This window comes from Rhea pennata, chromosome 2, assembly GCF_028389875.1.
Source record: "Rhea pennata isolate bPtePen1 chromosome 2, bPtePen1.pri, whole genome shotgun sequence".
NCBI classification, from domain to species: Eukaryota; Metazoa; Chordata; class Aves; order Rheiformes; family Rheidae; genus Rhea; species Rhea pennata.
This window is the reverse complement of record NC_084664.1, coordinates 163,945,436-163,968,649: the sequence shown is the minus strand read 5'-3', so window position 1 is coordinate 163,968,649 and position 23,214 is coordinate 163,945,436. Positions and strand designations below refer to the sequence as shown.

At 45.8% G+C, this 23,214-nt stretch overlaps 1 protein-coding gene across 4 annotated transcripts in view; it reads left to right on the top strand.

Moving 5' to 3' along the window:
• Positions 1-23,214, top strand: part of HSF1 (heat shock transcription factor 1) — a 75,594-nt gene that overhangs the window by 36,804 nt on the left and 15,576 nt on the right. For all 4 annotated transcript variants that reach the window (XM_062570742.1, XM_062570740.1, XM_062570739.1 and 1 more), the window contains exons 5-8: positions 16,733-16,808; positions 17,217-17,278; positions 18,690-18,786; positions 22,572-22,708. In XM_062570742.1, coding sequence (XP_062426726.1) covers positions 16,733-16,808; positions 17,217-17,278; positions 18,690-18,786; positions 22,572-22,708 — 372 coding nt within the window. The remainder of the gene's footprint in view (positions 1-16,732; positions 16,809-17,216; positions 17,279-18,689; positions 18,787-22,571; positions 22,709-23,214) is intronic.

Sequence of the window (23,214 nt, the reverse complement as noted above, 5' to 3'; positions counted from 1 at the left end):
ATCCTTGTTGTAACTGTCTTTTTATTGCACAGCTGTGAACAGACCTTCTCAAGTCTTCTCATATAGACTAACTAAGCTGAAAGTCTGCCTGAAAGACTAAGGAATACAATTAAGCACATCTCCACTGGCGTATAATAGTGCTCATGTGAGGATACCTTGCTGCTAGTCTTTAGCATTGGCAGCAAATGATGGGAAGTGGATGTGCTGAACTTTAGGTGTCAAAATATTTGTCTTTCCTTGTCAGCAGCTCCCTAAACAGGACCGGGTAGCACTCCCACGTGGCTGAGGTTTTGAGTAAGGACATCGCATCCCTGCAGTACAGGGGGGTCTCGCTTGTTTAGATTTTTTTAACTGCTATGCTCTTAGTTTGACACAAGCATTTTTTTTTTTGTTCCTGTTCTGGAAAACAGAACTTGTCATCTCCCATGGCCTTTTTGGGCCTGTGGAGATTAAAAAATAAAATAAAATAAAATAAAAAACCAAAAAGGTGAGCAAGATGCATGTGAAACAAATGTCTGAAGTGGCAGTGAGCTTTTGGGAAGATTGTAATACTCTGGTAGCCTCCTGCCTTTCTGGCTTCTGGAGTTGTGGGTTGTGTTGCCTCAAGATTTCCTTATCCTCCTAGTTACCTCAGGGAGAAGGATATACAAAAAGAGCAGATCTCATTCTGGGGACCGTAAAGCCTGAGGCTCCCTCGCCTCTTGCCTCGAGGAACAAGGAGTCCCTTTTCGTTCTGGCACGAGCACTGCAGCAGAGCTCTCATCCGCTCTAGCTAGCTGCAGAGCTGCCTGGAATTCAGGCTGCAGGTGCGTCGCTGTAGTTATGGTTGTGCTCCTCTCTCGTTCTCAACTGCTTTTTTCAGGTAGTTAGCCATCTGAAAATGGCCCTTTTGGCTGGTGTGTGCGTGTGGTTTTTTTTTCCTGTTTATCATCAAGTGAAATTTATTGGAGCATATGAAGACAGCTCCTGATGGCGTTTCTGTGTAGATGGAGTAAGTCACGGTGAAGGCCTTGAATTTTGGTTTCTGTTGTGTACGCTCAGGCAAATGGCTCACTCTCGAATGCCATTTTCTCCTCCCAGTGCTCCAGATCCCGGTTTCCCGCGTGAGCGGCGGTCTAGACGCGCTGGTTTGAAAACGCCGCCGTGCCGCCTGGGGTTCGTGTGGCGCGCCGTCCCGCGAGCAGCTCAGGGGCCGCACGGGCTGGACAAGCCTGGGCGCTGGGCTTCGCTGCAAGCAGCGCCCCGGTGGGCCGGGCCGGGCCGGGCCGGGCCGGGGCCTCGAGGCCTCTGGCTTGGGCTGCGCCTTCCTGCGCGGCTCTTCCCTTCGCCCTCCAGAGCTGCAGTCGCATGATTATTTCTGCAGTTTGAGCGTAGGTTACTTAACGTCTTCTCTAGCTTGTTTGTACTGATATTTGATCAGTGCATTAAAAACTACTGGTTCTTTACTCTCCGCAGCCCTTTCGGCAGTTTCTTATCAGTGGTATAATTTGCTAGAATGATGATTACACTGGCTTATGCTGGGAAGTTACCTTGATGTTAAGTGGTATTGCCTAACTTATATGCTTAATTTACCAACTGTTAGTAAGGTTTTTCTCTCATGAGTTCTGTTTTAAGAAACATTGCTAATAGTATCTTTTGTATCTCTGTTTGCTTTTACCTTTTAATGTTTTTAAATGGGAAAATCACAAGAAGCCAATATGGGAAAAGTCGTAGGACCCCCAGCTCCAGCAGCGTGGGAGAAAGCATCCGTTTGGACTCCGTCCCTTCAGTTGGTTGCCTTCCAGGGGTGTCTTCAGGCAAGGGTGGTTATTGATTACACTAAAATTTGAGCCTGTTACTGACCTATAATTTCTGCAGTTTCTCTTGGCTTCCATTCTGCTTTTTTAGCTTCTAAGGCTGTGACTCGTGTAAGCCAAGTGTTTTCTTCTGGGCTTTTTAACTTGGAACTGTTTAGACTTTAAACTGACAATCGCAATTAGAGCTGGCTCTCTGTGCTGCACAGGCTGACAGGTACTGAGCAACATTTAACTGAATATAATGCTCTTTCTCAGCTCCAGACCTATCAGTGTCATTCTGTAACTCTTCATCTCTTGTGACCTGTCTGTGGCTCCGTAAGGAGCGTGTTTTAGCTTTTCTTAGGTGGGATTGTGCACTTGTCCTGTAACCAACTCAGAAGGGCAACACTGAGACTTTTATATTCATCTGCCTCTCTCTCCTGTAAGAATAAAGTATTTTAGTGCATAGCTGATTTCAGTGCAGCTGTGGCTTTGCCCTGGGAAAGTGTGGTAGAAATTACTGATGTTACAAGCATGACAAAAAGCTTGACCACGGACTTAGGGAGGGCAGAGAAACCAAAGCAGCAGTCTTAGTCGGAAACGGAGACGTTGTCTCTTGATTTTGAGATATTTGTTCTGAGGAGTTCCTTTAGAGGCAGGAAGGAGAAGATCTGTACCTGACTGCTAGTGCCTGTGTCTCCCAGCAATGACTGCTTTCATTGCTCCCTTGCCTGTAGCTTGCTTTCCTGAGTGCTGCTACCCTCGTGCAAAACACGGGGCAGGAAGGTGAGGCGGAGAGGCTGTCACTTCCTAGTGATTCATTGGCTCTGCTCGAGTCTGGTGGGAGCTGGAGTGTATCCGTAAGTTTAATTTTAAACAGATTGTTGAAAGCAGCAAGCTAGCCATGGTGTCTGCACCTGTTTTTATCGGTTTTCTCCATGTCTCCTTCAGGGATTGTGTTCGCTTTGGCTCAGCACATGAAGCTCTGCCATGGGACGCTGAGAGCACTTCCTCCTGACCAGACTCTGTTTACAAGGCCCCGCCGCTTTTACAGGGCCCCAGTTGCTAACAGAATTTAAAAGCTAAAATTTCTCTTGATAAAAATAAATCTAAACAGACACAATAACTTGGCCTTTTCCAGTATAATTCCTCTTCACCAGAATTAGTTTACCGTATGCAACCCCCCAGTAAATCATACCAAATAATTTTGACCCATGTAACTTTCTTTATGGTTTCAGGCTTCCAAAAGCAACATATATATTATCATTTGACACTGACCTAAGGGGATAGAGTTTGCATTAGAACATTTGTTGAAAAGATTGAATCCATCAGTGTTAGGTGAGAGAAAAGCTGAGCTAGGATATAATGAAGCCAGCTAGGTGATATCCAAGTTTAGTTGCTGTGCTCTGAAAAGCCTCATTAACAGAAGCCCTCCCATCTTCTGGGACTAAGGTGCTCTGGTTAAAAGCTGCCTAAAATCGTTTGGGAGATGAGTAACTGAAAGGCTTGTAGTTCTAGACTCGCAAGGAGATAGAACTTCTCAGCCCTGTTTCTCTCTTTACATTTTCTCGACAGCTCCGAGAACACAACAGTTTTGCATATCTGTTTTAACTGGTGCGGAAAAAATGAGTCCCACTCTGTATCACAAAGGCATAAAACTTGTAAGAAGATCTTCTGTGAAATTGCTGGCCCAATATTTTCTGTTTTACACCATGCTTTATGAGCCTGTAATATCTTGTGTCCGGTTCCTGTAGCCTAGCCAAGCAAGAGGTGCAGCAGCGTGAGGTGGTTTGCAGCACCCTTTCAAGCAGGAGGGAAAGGGTCTCCTAAACTGAAGCTGGAACTTGTGCTGCTTTTTTGAGCTTGCACTGCCAGCTACTGTACCCTGTACATTTGAATGAAGTTTTATTTTTTGTTTTTTATACACGAGTCCATTTACAGGCTAACTTGATCTTTACCTTCAAATAGCACCCGGTAGTGATGGGAGGTACTTCACAAAGCCCGTCGGCTTTGGCGTGGAGAGCCCTGTCGGAGCAGGAATAGGAAGGAGCATTTCACTTCCCATGTGTGAGTGGTATTCCTACTAGGAAAGGACAGTGCAAGTGAGCATGAGACTCACTGTCATGTGGCAGGAGCCTTCTCAAAAGGAGGTACCATGGGAGGGGAGGTGTCAGCAGAGGATGAGCTGGGTAAATAGTGCTGGAGATACTGTGCTTAGAAGAAACAGGAAGCTAAAACATCTCGCCTGGAAACACACTGAGCTGAGAGGCAGTGACTGTGCCTCTGCCAGAATCTGGGTTGTCCGCCTGCCATGTATAAGCTGAGATCTTGTTGTCTGACACTTGCTCACCGTTGTGCTCAAATGCATGCCAGCAATGTCAGTTGCTCAGGACAAATTAAACATGGAGTAGGCACCAGACAGTAAAGCTGAAGCTTTTTCTACAAGTATGATTTCCTCCGCTGAAAACCTGTTTCCAGGAAGTGTTTTCCTCCTTCTGTAGCCTGCTTCTGCCCAGAGCTGCTGGGGAGGTGGAGGGAAGCCGATTGGGAAGACCCAGCCTCTGTGGTAATAGCACAGAGGCAGCTGGCAAAGAGGCAGCACCTGTATTATCCCACCTAAAGCCTTAGGAAACTCTAGGGAACTGCTGGACAGTCAGCTTTCAAACCTCTGGAATGGTTTAGGCACCTTGCAAAGCCTACCTTCTGCAACTCTGAGCAGGTCGGCTGCTTCCTCTGCTGCCTTTGGGCAGAACCCAAAAGGAGCGCACAGCTGTCTGCAAGCCACTGGGACTGTGTCCTTGCTGACTGCAGCCCCGGAGGCCAAACTGGCTTATCGAAAGAGAGTCTTCTGCAGGTACTAGTGATCTGTTTTGTCTCCTCTGAACGAAGTCTATCCGCTGGAACTGTGGAGAAGTGGATGGAGGAGTGCTTAGTCTTCAGGGGCCTCATCCCTGTACAACTGAGCAACCGTAATAAGTCTGTCTGCATAGAAGGAGGCTTTTCCTCCCCATGCTGCATAGGGTCAGGCAGCTGGGCAGCATCTGTGTATCCCCATTCAAGAGTCTGTGCATCCTCCTCTGGAGTACTGTCTGTTATTAACTGGCTGTTTCCTACTGAAAGAAACAGCATTAGTATTAGCATCTCCTGTTACTGAGAATCTATATCAATCAGTTTTGTTGGGGCTCTGCAGTTCAGTTCATTGCTACCCACCTGGAAAGAACAAACTATGTTTTACTTTGCTGCCAAATTTCCTTTTAAAAATATATGAGAATGCAATGAAAAGAGTTAAATAATGATGTACTCATAATTCAGGTTTGTAAATGAGACATCACTGTCAAGGCACTGATTTCCGGAAGAACTGCAGTAAATCTTGGAGCATAGCAATCTCTTTTTGTTTCATTTCTTTTTATGCAGCAGAGATTCTCCATGCTGAAATGTAGGATCCGCAAGAGCTGGCATTTGAGAACACTTGTGGATGAAGCTGTCTGTCTTCCCTACCAGCTGTATCCCATTAATAGGGTTTCCATCCTCCCACTTCCCTGTGTGTTACAGTAATCTAAGCAACCAATTAACTCTGGCTCCAGCCTCACCAGATCCCTTTTCCCTGGGTTGTTCATGAAGGAAGGACCATCTGTTACCATGAATGTTCCACAGCCTTGTCTGGAGTAAAGAAATGAAGGTGATGGTGATGGGCTGCCCAATCTACTGCTCTTTTTGGTTTAAGTAGGAAAAAGAAATAAAGCTTGCCTTTAATGCAGGTGCGCTATCAACATCATCAGCTGGAGCATCTGCCACTTCAAAAAGGAGGTGACCAGAGCTTTTTCTGTGGAAGGGAAATGAGGTTCCTGGAACTCAGTTACCATAAAATTCCATAATTTTATGGAAAGAAGACTGTATGTGCATAATTACATTTTTCCCAGGAGCTGAAAAAGAGACCTGCATGTGCAGAAGCTGGTCCCTTGTTGTCCTTGTTGCAGGCAAAACTTCAGTGCTGGTGGAAGAAGGGCTGGGTTTCTGTGGTGTATGGTGGCTTTCATGTATTTCTAATTGCAGCTGCGCTGTTCTTCATTTCTATCCTAGCTACTTGGATTTTGTTGGCTGAACTCTGGCTATTCCAGCTTTGTGCTGAGACTGTGGTCCATGCTTTTATGACCTCTAAATTGGACGATTGTAATGTGTTGTTTTATGGCCTTCCTGTGCAGAGGTTGCCTAGACCCCAGCTGTTCCAGAGATTGGGGCCAAAACACTAACTCTCATACCATGGCCTCCACATGTCAGTCTGGTCCTGAGGGACCTGTGTTGGCTCAGAGTCAAACATCAGCTTGATCTTAAAATTGCTTTGATGGCTTATAATGCTGAATATAATGTGGGATCTGTGTGTTTTATCTACGCTGCTGCTTTTTATGAGCTTAGTCACTGCTTGAGATCATCTGAAGTCAATTTTATTGGTCATTCCAAACGATAGGTTAAAGACCTGTGGAGTACTCATTTTTCAGGGTAGTGATCTAAATCTGAAATTAATTACCACTATAGTCTGAGATACTAATGTTAAAATAACTCAACCCAACTGGCATCTCTTAACCCTGGTTTGTGGTGTAAGCTGCTTTCTAGCACGCTTTTATACGCCATTTATAACAGGGTTTTGTCCTTTACGCTGTGGGCTCTTTTCTTTGGTACTTGTAACTGGACAGCACTTGCTGGCATCTTTCTGGTTATGGAGGCATAGGCTTTTGGCAGTGTCCAGAGCACCTTTCCAGCTGTCTTTTGCATAAGTGTCTTGTCCTCTATGCCTTCCCTTCTCTAATTTGCTTTTTCAAAGTATTCTGGAGGAAGAGTTGTTTGGAGTCTTCTAATGACTTTTGTTGGGGTTGTGGCTTGAGATGGTGCCCCAGACCATACCCTGAAGCTGGCCGGAACTGGAAGGAGTTTGTTGACTTTGCTGTTCAACATCCTTCTAGTTGTTTCAGGAGGGATAAACTAGTTTATTTTTCTCTCAATTCTCTACTTTTTCTGAAGGCAAGCAGAGAACGTTTGAAAACTACATTCAGTTTCCTTTGCCCATACTAATCTGAAGTAGTTCAGAACAACATACTGAATGAAGCAGATTCTACTGTTGCTTTAGGACGAGGAGGAACAGCACAGTTCTAAATAAACTGCTTTTTTGATGTTTTATTTGTATCTATATTTAGCTAGTAACATGCTGGTGGGTATTATTACTGCCAGAGCCCTTAGCATGGCCATCCAAAGGATGGTATATGCAGTGTGCTGCCAACCAGTATATCCTAAATAATGCTTGCTTTTCACCGTAGAATATAGCTGGAAGGTTCCGAATTTGTGCAGTCAAAGCTGAGTCTGTAACCAGTGCCAGCCTTGTTCCACAGCAGTGGAAGGAATTACCAACACGCTTCTGAAACGCGATCTGTGGTGCTGGCTGCTGCTGAAGATTGTTCACCACTGGGGATGTGTATTGGTAGTGTTCAGCAGTGCCCTCTGCCAAGACAGTCATCGAGATACCTCCAGGAAGCTGTAGCTAAGGTCCTGTATAAAGTAGGATGATTGCCAAAAGGGCAACAATCTCTTCTCCAGCTGTTTTTTAGCCAGCTTGGTTTCCAAATCTTGTTTGCTGCATGGTTGTGTAAGAGCTGATATGGGAGGGAAATGGGTTAAAGGGGACAGGCAAGACTTCATCCAGAGCCTGTACTAGAAGAAACAGGTAAGTACAGCCTCAGTAAGCTCCACAGGTTCCTAAGTTGTTGTTCTTTGTATGTGGGTAGATGGCTGAAGATCAGAGGTTGTGTTATCCTAAGTCACTGTAGTGAACTTAAATTGTTTTGGTCACAAATACAGCTTGACTCTCCGCATGTGAAACTAAAGAAAATCTCAATGTTACTTATAGGTTAAGTTGGTGTAAACTTCTGATTTTTCTGGAAAAGCTCTTCAAAAAAAGCTGCATGGGATGCAAGAGCCACACTACTCATAGCTAACCTTTTTGAAGAGCTGCTGTCTATTTAAAGAAAATATGACAAGAGATACTAAGATACAGGTTTTTTAACTGACCTCTGAGTTAATTTAGACAGACATTTCATCTTTATTGACTCTAAGAATGAGTTCTCCTCCTAATTGTATGAACTGGTGTATGAACCTGGATATTGTAGCATGGTTAAAATTATTTTAAAAGGTGGGTTAAGACTGGATCGGTGCATCCACCTCAGTGACACCTCAGGCTTAATAGGGAAACAACAGTTATTAGGACGGTGTGGAAAAACCTTTAATGCTTCAGAGCTTCTATATATCACCTTTTTGGAAAAAGGATGATAGATTTCTGCAGCTCTGGAGAACTGTGGCATTTGGCTGATCTTAACAGCCCCAGTCGTGCTTTGTGGGCGAGACCAGCATGTCAGTGTTGGAAAGTGCTGTGCTCTCCAGTCATAATTAGTTCTGGAAAATGTGTCTGTTGTAAGACTTGTTCTTTTTCTGAATTCTTCTGAGAACAGAGGTTCTCCTGAACAATTCACAACATGTCACAGTGTTCTTTTAAGATGTTTTGCTTTAAATTTGAGATTAAATCTTTGCTGGACAATGATCAGAACTATTGGTCTGCAGCAAGAGTCTTTGTAGCTGTCCCATGGGTTCCTCCAAGGAGACCTCCTGGATTGTGTGTGTCCTTTTCCCTGTGTTGGTCACATGACTGACGGATTTGAAATCAGCATTCCTCTGAAAATTCTGTTAATTTCTACAGAGTTTAGGGAAATCAAAATGTGAGGTAATTAAAAGTGTAATAGCTTTACTGGTCTGATGTGTAGTTTCTGAAACTCTGACAACATTAGATGCATAGGGGAAAAAAATACTAGAACTAGAGTAAGCAGAAGGATTCTTCCCTTGTACACTGAGCTGCAGCAGCTCAAAGATTGAGCCAAGGACTGCGCCTGTGTTTTAGTTTCTTGTGTTTTGTATTACGTTAGTTGATCTATTTGTGAATGCAGAGTTTTGAGTTCTGTAATTAAATTGCAGTGTGTGGTAAAAATACCATCTTTTCTTTTTAAGTTGTTGCCAGATGACTTGATAAGTGCCTCGCTTCTTACTTTGGAAGAGTGAATGAATCATTTTTTTTTCCTTATTATTCATAATTTTTATAGAGCTTCTGACATATTCACTTTGATCTCTCTTCGAAACTTGAAGAACTCTTGTTTCTGTGGTCATTCCTTTTAGGGAGACTGTCCATGTTTTTGATCATCTCAGTTGCTCTGCTCTCTGACTTTTCAGTCTTGTACTGTCTTGGGGATAGCAATGACAGCAGCGTATGGTATTCAGGATGCTGGTGGGCTGCAGATATGTTTGGTGGCATAGTCGGTCTTTTCCTCACATGATTTATCTTTGACTTCTTCATATCATTGATCTATGAGGAAGGTAAAAGGGTTCTGGTTTTTGCCTGTATGTTTAGAGGGTTTTATCTAAACTCCCTAGAAGTATATCTGATCTCTTTAAAAGCTTACTTATTCATAGATATGATTTTCTCAAGCTAACGACCTAATAACAAAACTTATTTCTATGTGGTACTAATTTATTCCATAATATTCAGATATGATTAAGAGAAGGGTTGTTTTTGAGCCTCAAAGAAACAGAAAGATCTCTCTTTTTGTAAATAGGACCTAAAAAAGGCCTCATTGCTCCAACAAAAGTAAGCACCACTTTTTGTGGTAGAGCAGAGGTGGTTTTAAACTCTTGAAAATGTTACTTTAACGTGTATTGAAAAAGTGCAAACTGATAAACTGGGGTCAGGCACTCAGACCACTGAGTCTTCCAGTATTTTTTAAAAAATCCCCAATATATGTAACCCTTTATGATTGCCAAGAGTTACTGAAGTTTCTGAACCGTACTTAAACCACACTATGCTCTATCCTTCTCCATAAAAGGAAAACAAGATTCATCTCATCAAGAGAAAAAGGGTAGAGTGTGTTTTTGCATCCTCCTATAGAAAAGCTTTCAGATCTCATTTACCCAGTACGTGTGGAGGCGTACCATCATCATCAATCTACAGCTACGGGTTTATTCTTCCTCTGCTGCAGGACGACATAGGCAGTATCTTCTATAAACTGCTGCTGAGCTTGATGCTTAGTACCAGCATTTGCTGGAGTACAAGTGCACTAAGGCTCTAGCATCTCCTCTTACTAGGTGCTGTGCAAATTGAGAACTTGGCCTCTCTACAATGTACCCTTCCCCAAAATCCTTGGAATTCAACTTCCTATAGTATTTTTTCTATTGTATTTTTTCTATGAATGTAGGACATGTTCATGAGGGTGAAAGCGGGCGATTTGATGTCAAGTACCAGTTAGACGAAAGCTTTCAACAGCCCCAGGATGGACCTTAGTGATCCATCCTGCCCGTCTTCACTTAGGTGGGCACGCAGAGCAAAACTGCCTGTACCAGTTCCCTGGCCTGGTGCTCAGCTTAAATGCTTTCCTTAGCCAAAGGTAGAAGAAGGTACCACAGGGAGAAGACAGAGTGGCTTTTTAGTGGTAATGCCAGCTTATGCATAGGGAAAATGGTGAAATGAAAGACTTTGTGAAAGTGAAGAGCTCAGAGGCTCTCTGAGCCTGCAGTCCAGATGTTTGGTTTGCTGCAGTAAGGGATGCTGTGGGTAGCAACGAAATGAGAAATGGGGTAAGGAAGTAAGTATAAAAGACAGGGCTATTGCTTTTATTGGGAAGGTCGGGCTGCCTCTCTTCTAAGCTTTGGTCAGCTTGCTCACTCTTCACTTTGCTGAGAAGCAGCAAACGGGTTATGTCTTTGTGCCTGGTGCATTCGGCAGCTAGTATTAGAGCACTGATTTCAAACACGAAGCAAGATCTCTGCCTGCTCTAGAACGGGCTTGCCAGTGGAACCTGTAAGTTATTCTCAAAACTGAACCGCTTTTCTGCATCTTGGGTATGTCACACTATGCATTTTTAAAAGCACTTTTCTTCCTAGTGTACTTTGCCTTGCCTTAACACATTTCAAGGTGGATTGGGTATTAGAAAAATAGTGATGTCAGAGGCTGCTATTGCTACTTTTGTAGGTTGTAACACCAGCTTCTTTTGTGGCCTGTCATTACTTGCGGCTGGGCTGTCTGCAGAAATAAAATATTTCCTTCTCTTATAAGCTCACTGTGATAATAAAAAGGAAGCAAAAGCAGTGCTGATGCTCTTTTGATAGATTGTGCTTGGTTTGCATACTTGTTCAGTCAGCAGAATGCAGACAATCTCTTTTGGTCAGGACGGTCATTAATATTCCATATTTCTGAGCTATTTCCAGACGCCAAAGCAAGAGTCATATACAACTATTTCTACATTTTCCAAATAAGGAACTCCCCCAAAGGTTATACCTGCTGGAGATTAAAGATTGATAATACTTGAGCACTGAAAAATTTTGACTCTAAATGCTTTTTAGTCTAGTAGCTTATTTAGTGTGAACTAAGAAACAGCTGCTTCCTTCCCCTGGACGAATGGTATTACAAGGAATGAACATCTCTGCAGCAATGCCTGATCCTGTACATCAGAAAAGTCTCTCTTAAGAACTAGGCTTAACCTAAGCTCTGTCTCTGCCCCCTTTTCCTTGCATCTAGTGTTGTGTGTGGAGCTACCTTCCAAAAGCATAGCTTGAGATGTCTGAATGCTGCTCTCTTAAGCTGACCTGCATGGTCTGACGTGTCTTCCCGTGGAGATCACAGAGAGCACAGAGTCCCTAAACCACAGAGGCTGACAGCCCAGGTATTGATCTTAGAACAAGAGTTTAAACATTACTTCGAGCAAAGAAGAGAGAGCATTTAAAAGACTTTGCAGGAAAGGTCTGAGTCAGGTTTTAACTGCAAACAGAAGTTATGTGGGTATGGGGTAGGGACCTAACAGTGATACGATGTCACATCAGTGGTCCGTATCTTCCAGCGCTGGTTCTGATGAGAGCAGTAGCAAAGGGCAAGAGGAAAAGAGCAAGGCAAGCCTGTGGTGCTGCTCTCTTAGAGCAGTCTCCTGGCACCAGCACTGTGCCTTAGGGACTTCTGAGATACAGGTGATGTCTGTGTATTTAATAGTCCTCACTAGATATGTGGGTTTTGTGTGACTTTGTCCCCTGACTTCTGGGATTCTGCAGCAGAGTTCTGTGTCTTAATTGCATGGCGTCTGGAGAACACTTTCCTTTTGTTTGTATTGAATCTGCCAGCTGCTAACTTCAGCTGATACCTCTAGCATCAAATCAGAAGAGAGAGGGAACGTTGCTGTCTATTCACTTTCCCTGCAGTGCTCATAATTTTGCAAACCATGTTGGCTTCTGCCACCACAGCTCTTCCCCCAGGCCAGCTTTCCTAGAGCCTGAGAGAGGAACAAAGTCCTGCTGTCGCACGGAGAGGCTGTTCCTGTTCCTGATCATCTGTGTGCTCCTCCTCTTTGCTTTCTCCCCTTTCATTTTAGGTGAGGTTCACAGACGTGCACAATATTCAGGAAGCCCAGTGTCATCTGAGCAGGTTATACAGAAGGCTAGGGATGATCTGTGTTTTGTTCTCTCTGCTTTTCCATATAATTTCTAGTGTTAAACTCAGTTTGTGTTTTGATTTCACTGCTATTGGGTAGAGTCAATGCTTTTACAGAACTGCCTGTGTCACAATCTTGTTTTTGAACCGTGTCAGTCTGTGTTGGTCTAGGAAAAGTTAGGATTGTGTTGTTCCGTATGTATGTCCTTTCATACTTGCCTATGATATTTTCATCTGCCATGATACATTGCCCAATCACTCATTTTTACTGCTGTAACTAACTGAATGTCACCAGCAGGCTTTCTGCCCTTTTCCAGGTCATTCGTGAGTGCTCATTGGGAGCCCCAGTGCAAGCTCAGGGTTGTTCTCAAAGAAGGCCATAGACTGTTTTGAGAAACCTTTAAGTCGTTTGAGTGTGTAGCTGGCTGCACACCCAATGCTGTCCGGGGTTGTATCGCTCGGCACGGAAGTGCGGATTGCTTGAAGAGGGTTTTCAGCATATATTTGGGTTGGAAAAACACCAGCCTCATCTGAAACTTGGGTGAGGACGTAGCATCCATGACCATGTGCTCTGCCATGGACTTGTCACATGGTCTCTCGTCATCCCTAGTGAAAATCTTTACCTCTCTGCAGGATCCTTTTCTTTAACCTCCCATTTTCCATTAACTCTTTTCTCCTTGGAGTAAAACCACGCCTTCATGTCTCGCATCTTCCCGAACGCCCACCCTTCGCCAGCCAGCCTGTCTCCCCAGCCCGCTGGCGGCACTGCGAGCCTGTTGCATGGCTTCTGCTCTGCGCCCGTTGCCGAAACGTCTCCAGGCCAGCTGTCCGGTGGGCGCTTCCTAGCTACGCAAGAGGCTGCTGCCGCTGTCGGATGTCGCCAGTGCGCCCTGTCCTGCGCAGCGCCCTCGGCTCGCTGCACGCTCTGGCTGTCGAGGCATGCCCAGCAGTCGCCAGGTCCCCGGGCACTAGGACTTCGCTGTGTTATCGCAGCATCTCGGCGCGCTCTGCGAGTCCTCCCCAGTCTGTCCTTCCGTTGGCTCTCCTCTCTCAGGTCCTGCGCCCAAGGCAGGATGCCAGCAGCTGATAACATGGTGACTACCTGCACATGTCCTCTTGTCTTACGACAGGCGTAAAGTGCTTCAGATTAGCGTAGGCCTCGTTGAGAGAGGGCTGAGTTAGCACGAGTTACCTCCTCACCTTAGCCATAGGCTATGTGCCCCCATGTTGGAGGAGATGAGCTGATGTGCGCAGCGTGCGTGCGAGTTTTCAGCGGAAGGAGATACAGCCCTGGTCCCCGATGGCTGGGTTTGCGAGCCAACACCCCCTTGTTTGCTGGTGGGTTGAGGTGCCCGGCGTGCCCTCGGAACGGCGTTCTTGTGCAGGGCCCTCCTGGCTGCTCCCCACCTCGGTCACGAGCAGAGAGCTCCTTTGGCTGTGATGGCTGAGCTGGAGACAGGGACGCGCTCCCCACCTGGACTAAGTCCTGATCTTCGCACGCACACACACATAGCATACATATATATATGCTATAGTAACACAAGTTGATTTGTAGTTGCAGAGTTTTTGTATTGGGCTGTTATCTCAGAGTAAAATTACCATTTTACTCTAACGAGTGCACAGAGTCGAAGCATCTGTGATCTCAGTTTCGGATCTAGATTGGCTTGCTTGGTGAGAGCACAGTTTTATTTCCAATACAATGTTGTTGGAAACTCTAGAACATCTATGCGGTATGTGACGAAGGATTCTCCCACTTGCTATAATGTCACTTCTAAATAAATTCTGAAGCATCTTGTGGTGTGAGGAGGGGGGAAAAGTATTGCAGGGTAGAAGAAAGCTCAAATACAAACTCTCTGGGCCTCTGTTGTGACTCAGTGGTCACAGTGACTTGCTACTCTTGTATTGCGTGTTAGCGTGAGTCCCTAGGGTTCAAACCTCCAAAGCAGGAGATCGGATAAACCGAATGGAGGTTTTCTCCTGTGCACGCTCTCGTTGAGTCTCTGGGGTGCACAGGTGCAAGCTTCTTTCTGCAGCTTAGTGCTAGAGTTTATCTTCAAGCAGAGGAAAAATAGGAGATGAGTTTCTTGTGTAAATACCTGATTCCAGGGGCTGGGTTTTAAGAAAAATGCCAAGTGACAGCACAGCCTTGATGAAAGTGTTGGAGCTTGCAAGACTGCATTCTGTTTAAACTGCAAAATACTGGATAGCAAATAACAGTCTATTTCAAAAATTGTTAGCTGTAAAGTCAAGCATGGCTTTTACCCAGCATAATTTTATCGGAAAGGAGAGCACTTTCCTGAATGCACACTGGTAATTAAAGCTCCTTTAGAAAGACTGCTTTCCAAGCAGGATGGACGCTTCTCACGAGGACCCTTGCACAGCCGCTGTGATAAATGAGCATCTCTTCTGGCTTCGGGAGATAACAAATGTTGGGCCGCGCTTGGCTGCGGTCGCTGCGGCAGGAGCGCGCCCGCACGCTGAGCGCTCCGGAGAGCCGCGCTCCCACGAGAAGGCGCCCGTTCGCTCCGATCGTCGGCGCCGCGGCCTTCCTGCCGGCGCTGGGGGCCCGGGCCGGGGCCCCGCGGTGCCCGCGAGGACCTGGGCCGCGCTCGGCGGCCGCCCTCCCCGCGAGCCCGCGGCCGGGCTGCCGAGCCCCCGCGCAGCGGCGGCCTTTTAGGAGAGGCAGGTGCAGAGTCGGGGCCGGTTCGTGCAGTTCCATAAAATTTTGTGTAAACAAAACACTTCAAAGGTCTTTTAATAACTCCTGAAATGAAATGTTTGAAACTAGCCCTTGTAAACTCCTCACCAGCATTTAATTGCCTCATAAAACAGCATGCTAAAGAAAGTATTAAAGCTTCTTCTGCTGCTTTCAGATCCGTTTAACCCTTCGGGGGCCTTTTATCCAGCTGCTTCTCGCCCTCTGCCCGTCCCCGTGGGCCCCTCGGTGCTGCTCCGCCGCGCTTCGGCCGAGCCTCGGGCCCTTGGGCTTCGGCCGAAGCGCGGGCGCTCGCCGCGGAGCCGGTGGGGAGCCCGCACGGCACGGCACGGCACAGCGCAGCGCGGCGCGGCGCGACGGCCGCCTGCGAGCGGGAGCGTTCTCGCTGGTCGGAGCCGGCAGCAGACCGACGAGCGAGGGGTGGCCTGTTTGCAGAAGGAGAGGGAGACTGCACGCCGTCTTCCCGTCGTTGGCTCCCTCTCTCTTCTGCTGAGGGCTCGTCTTGCCCTTGCGCCGTGACGGAGCGCGGGCAGGAGCTTGCAAGTGAGCCGTTCCTGGGCGGACTCGTGCTGCGTGTCACCCTCTTCCTCCCTTCCCACCTTCTTTCCTGTGCGGGTGACAGGTTGCCCAGAGAGGTTGCGGAGGCTCCTTCTCTGAGATACTCAAAAGCTGCCTGGATGCAGCCGTGTCTGACGTGTTCTAGGTGACCCTGCTGAGCAGGGGGGTTGGACTAGATGATCTCCAGAGGTCCCTGCTGACTGCAACCATCCTGTGATTCTGAAGTCCAGGGGAAAAACCTTCCAGCCTCTGACACATTGTCACGGCTGGTTCTGAGCCCTGTGGAAATGAAAATCTATGAAGTAAAAGTAAAGGCATTTAAAAAAAATGAGATTTTTGCAGTTTCAGTAGTACAGATTCCACAAAGGCTTGGGGAGGATCCAAAAAAGGGTTAAACAGCTGGATTGCTTGCAGAGCAACTGTCTGGCATTGAGATCATATCAGTGCTGCAGTCATTATGGTTTAACTGGGACACTTACCTGACTTATAAGCTCCTTGGATCTCTAGTAGCTTTAAGAATAAGAGAAAATTTTGCAGCTTTGTTGCTCTTTTTTCGACTGTCTTTTGTACTCACTGAATACACAAAACGACTCATTGCTGTCTTGATTTACCTGTGTAGAAAAGGCAAATACAAGGTTCTAAAAAGTATGTACAGTTTGGTAATTGATGCTGTAGGGGAAAATCTCGGGGGCAGGTAGCCTGCAGCTCCTCAGCATGAAGGTTTTACAGGCAGAGCTCAAACCAGGCTCAGCCCAGATCTCTGCCTGGGTGTGGAGCTAGCTCCTCCTCTGCCTTTCCCTTCCCTGTCTCTAGAGAAGCCAATTTATAACCCACCCTGTGTGCACCTGGGCTAGATCAAGGAGATTGAGTTCATTCACCAGGGTCCTTTCCACAAGGGCATGATAATGGCTTCTAGCAGATGTGAGCTGCTCTCTCTGGGTAAGGCTCTGTTATTGCCCATGTGTGAATATCTGCTGTTTCTGGAGTTCTGCTGCAAGTTAAAATGATGGCAAAGCAAAGTTAACGAATAAAATTTCACCCACAGCCCCAGGAGGTTGTAAATGAGCCAGTATCTGGAGATGTCGGCAAGTCCCCTGCCACAGTTTTCCAACTTGCCCCAGGCTTTATGTGCTCTGCCTGAGAGGCTGCACTTTTTCTTGATGGTTTTCTCTTCTCTTGCAGTGAGAATGAGGCACTGTGGAGGGAAGTAGCCAGCTTGAGGCAGAAGCATGCTCAGCAGCAGAAAGTTGTCAATAAGGTAAAACCTGGTCTTGCAGGTGGAGGGATTGGGATGCTGTCATATTAGTGTATGTGATGAAGTAGTGACCAGATCTGGTACTTGCAGGATTGGGGGAGTGCAGAGGTATAAGTTCTGTTTAAGAACGGTTCTGATCACTGTGACTTCCTCCTGATATCTTGGGATTCTGGAAAGCTGATGGGCAGAAAATAAATTCTAGCTGGCAGTATTGCAGTGTAAAATATTTTTTACCCCTAGTCCTCACCTTTGTGCTTAAAATTGTGGTCAGTAGTCTGCCGTGCTCCCACTGTGCCCCTCCTCTGGCCCTGCTCTGAACACAGGGAACAAGTGGTTCCAGAGCTGTTCATATCTTTGCTTTTCCAAGTCACCGTGCACATCATAACAGATTTTTCTTTCTTCTCCTCACAGCTTATCCAGTTTTTGATTTCATTGGTGCAATCCAACCGTATTCTCGGGGTGAAGAGGAAGATGTAAGTCTGCATTTCTACACCCAGATAAAGATTCCCTGTCTGAGAAAATAAAGAGAGGATCAGCAGAGTGGGTCCCCCAGATCTGTCTTCTGTAGCCGCCTTGCCAGTGGGGTAGGACTGGACAGCGGTCATTGGGATCATGTGAGCCTTCAAGTATTTGCTCCAGCCAAAAAACAGCTAACACTGCTATGCAACTGATATCAAGAAGAGTTTGCAATACAGGCCACATAAGCCGATGCAGTACCTACTTCACACCCAACCACTGTAATATGTGAGATTGCAACCTATGAAGCAAGGCCTGGGATCTTGCACAACTAAAATAGTATCTTGGCACTGTCATGACATTTTTGCCGTTATACTGAAAGGGAATCCCTGGACCATGAAGACTAGTCTCTTGTCACAGGCTACTGTTGTGACATCTTCATAAACTAATCATGTCTGTCTTCAAATATACTATGGGGGACTTTTTGCCCCTTGCTAGTTATATTTGGTGACCATTCAGTATTTAAGTGCCTTAAGTGATTAAGAACATTTCCAGGTTAATTTTTTTTGGCCAGTTAATACTTGCTTTTGTCCCAAGATTGTGCTGTAGCACTTTTTTTCCCCCCTCTTAAGCTTTTATAGGTGGTTCTCTTGTTGTCTGTCATCTGACACTCCACTGGGCTGAACCGAAGCCTGCTCTTCTAGTTTCATCCTGTGAGATGGGCTCCTCACTGCCCTGACTGTTCGCACTTGTTCATGTATGAAATTGCAGTTACTCTGCTGCATGGCTGTTCCTGCCCCCATCTTGTCCTGTGTTGCCTGTCTGGTTGCTAGGCTGTCCTTTTGTGTTTGAACAGTGCCTGGCAGCACCATATGGCAGACAGCACTGCAGGCTTCATTATTATTAATGGTGATAGTGGTTTATATTGTGATAATGTCCAAGACATGCTGAAATGATTCATTTCATAAAGACAGAGAGTCCCTCCACAGTATTGGAGAGCATGAAAGGGGCCACAGAAGTGATTGTGTCACAGCTGACCACAAGTAATCCATCTTTGGAGCAGTTGGCCATGGAGAAACTGAAGCCAGGCAGAACATTGACAATACAGGCCTGTGGAAGGAAGTGACCAGGAATTAAAATGTTGTTTTCTAGGGCCATGAGGTTTTACATTTCTGTTCAATAGGCTTGTGAAATTTAGGCAAGGGGCTCGTCACTGGGTCTCTGTCTTTGGGCAGCCTGCTCTGCTGCACTGACACAACCACCCACCATGGTCACGTGCCCCTCCAGGGCTTCCAGACTTGGAGGCAGTTTTATATTGGCCCCTGAGGTGTGTGCAGGGACCCAGTTCTGGGGGCTGGGGAGAGGTAGTGCCTGAGACCTGGTATCAGCAGTATGGTAACTGCTGTGATGTTTGGGATTCTTTTGCAGTCCCCTGATGTTGAACGACAGCAGTTCAGCACATTCCATGCCGAAATACAGTCGCCAGTACTCCTTGGAGCATGTTCATGGCTCATCCCCATACACAGTAAGTATGCCATGCGTGCCTGGCCTTGGAGAGGGGGAAGAGGGCACAGTTTTGTGAGGAAGGGCTGATTTTAGGAGCTTCTCCAGCTGGTCATGCCTTTGTACAACAGTTTGCTTAGAACCTCTTTGTTTTGTTTGGCAAAATATTTTAGAGTGACATCTGCTTTCTAGCTTAGCCAACAGGGCTAAGTAACTCTCAGAGGTGGTTGTAATGGGGCTGAGCATTTGGCTTGCAAATCAACCAAAGAGTTATCTGAATTTGAAAGCAGAGATAGATTGAAGCGGTTCCTTGCTTAGCTTACATATGCTGACTTGATCCATGTTTTGCTTTTGTCATAAATAAAATGCATTTGGTATCAATCCCTGCTAAGTATATACTCACACTGCCTAATTAACATGTGGCAATGTGTGATCAGTATTATGCTCTAAAGAACTATGCTTTTGGATAGCAGAGCTTTTGGACAGTAAAGGCACTTGGGGTCAGAGCATGGTCAAGGCATGGGCCTGAAGTAGCGGAAGGCTTACATGGTCAGAGCTGAATTGTGAGTCAGGTTGTGAGGTGGGAGGAGTGAGGCAAAGCCAGCTGGTACTTGTGCACAAAATAATCCCCAGTTTAGGTAAGGTTGTGTGGTATTAAAGCCTTTAGATAAGAGAACAGGCAGTAACCTTTGAGGTGAAGGAATCTCCTGCAAGGTGTCGTCAATGTACAGTCCAGAAGAAACAAGTTCATAATTGGATGTCGATGTTGTTTCAACCTTGGCCTCCTTGCTGTAGTTGAATCCCCTGCAGCTAGAGAACTATCTAGCTCCAGGGTGCATCCCCCACCGTGCGTGCCTGTGGGAAGTAGCCTTGTGGGTCCTGGTGGTATGGCAGTATAGGAAGAGTCTCTGTAAATGTGTGCTCTGGGCTGTCTTTCAAATTGCTGCTGGATCCCAGGAATCTTGAGTTTCTGTCTTTCCTCCCCCATCCTCCTTATACGCCTTTTGATGTGCTGCTTCCCATGACTGTTCAATGGCCAAAGAACACAAGGAGTGTCTTCCAAACCCATTAACGCTGGCCCTGAATTCTTTTGGATGAGCTACAGACTTATCACTCCCAGGCCTGTGCATGTTGTCTCTGCCTGGCCTCGTCAGCCAGAGTGATGGAATAAGGTCTCTTATACTGGAATTTCCCTTTTGGTCTGCTAACCCTGCTGTCATGATACTGCATCATGTTTTGCATGCAGAAAACTGCCGTTCATACCTCAGTGCAGGTCCCATGCAGTGAGCTCCACATTACTGTGAGAATTGGAAGACTCATCCTGTCCTTTAACAGCTAAAAAGCCGCATCCACGTACGCTCCCTAAGAGAGCAAGTTGGTTCTGCATTTATTACCGATAGGAGAGGTGTGATATGCTTGGTCACTATTTGCTTTTCATCACCTCTGGCCTATGCTAATTCATTAAATTTCATGTCTTGACATAGATGCTTTCCTTTTAGATACTCTGCTTTTATTTGGCTCATATCAGTGTGTGCCCTGGGAGACTGCCCCACTTAAATTCAGAACCTCTGTCTTAGCGGGTGGCACCCCTGCTTACCTCACATGGGGAAGCCAGCTGGTATTTCTTCGCCAAAGCTGTCATATGAATGCAAATTCTTCTTTATGCTGATCCTATCCTGGCAATGCTGTACTCCAGAAGCAAGGCTTTACAGATAGGGATATAGCCAAGCTTTCATAACTGCTGTTTATAGCAAAATAAAGGCTGTCCCCAATTCCACGTAACAGTTCCTGTCTGTGCTGTGCAGGGGACTTCTGTTAGGGACAGTGAGTTTAAGCCACTAGCTCCTGACATCAAACTGCCCTGATGTGCCAAGGTGATCCTGATGAATTTTTTAGCATAGAACCAAAATAACTAAGCCCCATTAAAGAGCTCTCCTGCAGTCAGACCACCCTCTGTGGAAGCTCTGTGTTCCCATTCCAGCTCCCTTCTAATCCTGTGATCTCTTTTTAAAAAGTGCCTTTATTCTTGCATGCAGCAAATACTTATGCAGAACCACTGGGAGCTTTTCCAGGTATTACAGGATTGTCCTAATTATGAGAAACACAGGTGGTCATCTTTTCTCAAACTTAAGTGTTTATGACTTTCAGCTCCAAAGAGAACTAAAAAATGATAGTTGGGCAGTTTCTCAGAGTGATCTGCCAACAAATTACACTGGTTCCTGATACCTCCATGGTCCCTGCTTTTACTGTGGATGAAAAATGTATTTTCACATCAATGCAGTTAACATGGCGTAGGAGTTTAGTGGAGGTGAGGCATGGGCAGTCCTGACCTTGACAAAACTGAGATCATTCCTGTGCCGCTCACTGAGACTTGATCTTGTATCACTACTTCAAAATGCCCTTTGCGTCCACAGTGATTCTGCATCTGTATAACTACATCCACGTAATCATGCCATTTTTTGCTCAAGACTTGCAAAAACAGTAGATAGCCCAAAAGTCATAGTCCAGAACAGGGCGTAAAAATGTGTTACAAATGACAGGATGCTGTCTTCTATGCATTTCTCCATATACATGCTGTGCAGAGCTTGCTCTTCTCATTTTACAAAAGTTTCAAACCAGTGCCCACTTATTCTACTGAAGTGTGTTACGGTGAGCAGAAATGCATGAGGCAGAAGTGTTCCCACTCGCCGTACAGCCTCCTCACTGACCGTTCAGGTTACGAGGCACATGCAGACGGTTCGGGGATCCGACCTCTCAAGGTGAGCCTGTGGGCAGGGAGTCTGCAGAATATTTCTGCATCTCCCTGTATACCATGGCACCTGGCATGCAGCAAAATGGAAGGGTTTTTTGTTGTTATATGGTATTTTTTAATTATGAGGGAGTTGAAGGGCCCTGTCTGCACTGTGGTCTCATTGTACTAAACAGTGAAGAGATGAACATGGTGCTGGTGCCAGCATGCATTACAGACAAGCATTAAGGGAGAGTCAGTCAAATATTTATCTAAAGGTAAGTAAGGACTAGGGTTTTCTCTGGCTATCACTCAGTATTAATCCTCATTTGCTGTCTGAAGTGACAGGAGATAGCTTTGAAGGAGGAGAGTTAGTGAGATCATGGACTTAGCTCAGAGGGCATTAGCTAAAGGGCATCAGGGGAATTTGAGCAGAATCCTTTACCCTGCATTCTCCATGTCCGTGCTGGTTTTCAAACACCCCTATGTGCATCAGATGACTGCAGTCTGATCCTTAATTCTAATCTGGAGTTTTCTTTGTGTTCCGACCTGAAAAATGCTGATACACAAGGAGGAGATGAGATTAGGGTTCATTCAAACTTCTCAATTGGTTTGCTGCTTAGCAAGATTGATATCAAAATGCAACCATTTTGTGGTGCTGTTATCAGTGTGGGAATCTTACATTTCTTACTTCTTTTAGGTCTTAGCCGTATGAATTTTACCTTTCATCTAAGAATAAAAGAATGAAGTCATTTAGTGGGAGGAAAAAGCTGAAAATCTCGGCTTTTAAAAGTCTAAACATTGGATGGAAAAGAATCCAATATTTTAACTTTTTAAATTTCTTTAAGAAAATTAAGTTTATGGGACAGAAGTGTGATTTGTTCTTTTAACAGTGCTTGGGGTTGGCAATATGGCAATATTGTATTATTAGCTTCTGTGTGGAGTTCCCCATTGCTCTGGGTGGGTCAGGATTTTGCAGTGCTTTGATGCCTCTCCTCCCCCTCCCTATCCCATATGTGGGACCATGTATGGCACGTGCCTAGTGCTTTACATCACAAATGCTGTGATTGTCATTTCAGGCTTCTTCCCCAGCATATAGTGGCTCCAATCTGTATTCCCCGGATTCTTCAGCTAACTCTGGTCCGATTATCTCTGACGTGACAGAGCTAGCCCAGTCCAGCCCTTCGGCATCTCCCAGCGGCAGCCTCGATGAAAGGTATTCTGTTACTCTCATAAAATCTTGAGTCGTCTTCATCAGGAGAATGTATTTCCCAGTGAGCTGGGTAGACAAACATTAGTGTAACATTGGGCCTCTTTTATTACAAACGATATTCTCTGCAAGTGAGTGGCAGCTGGAAAACATTGCAGCTCCTGGGCAGGGGATGCTCACGCTGTTATGACCTAATGCTGCTTATCTTACCAGGACTTTGCAGGAAGTTGGACCCATCCGTCAGCATCATCTCCTTCAGGATACTGCATACCCAGCAGACTTGGGTTTTTTTTTTTTTTTTGTTTGTTTGTTTTTGATTAACTTTAATCCTGTGTTTGGTTAGCCTTACAAGCAGAATCCACTCCTCTGCCTCCCCTATCTAAGGTGAACCTATCCTGGAGGGGTCACAGTGCTGTTTCCACAAGGAAGCCATCCTCCCTGGCCTGCCCACTCAGCTGTGTGAAATTATCAAGATCTGGGAGAAGGCTTAATTTTGCCCTGCCCTTATAAGC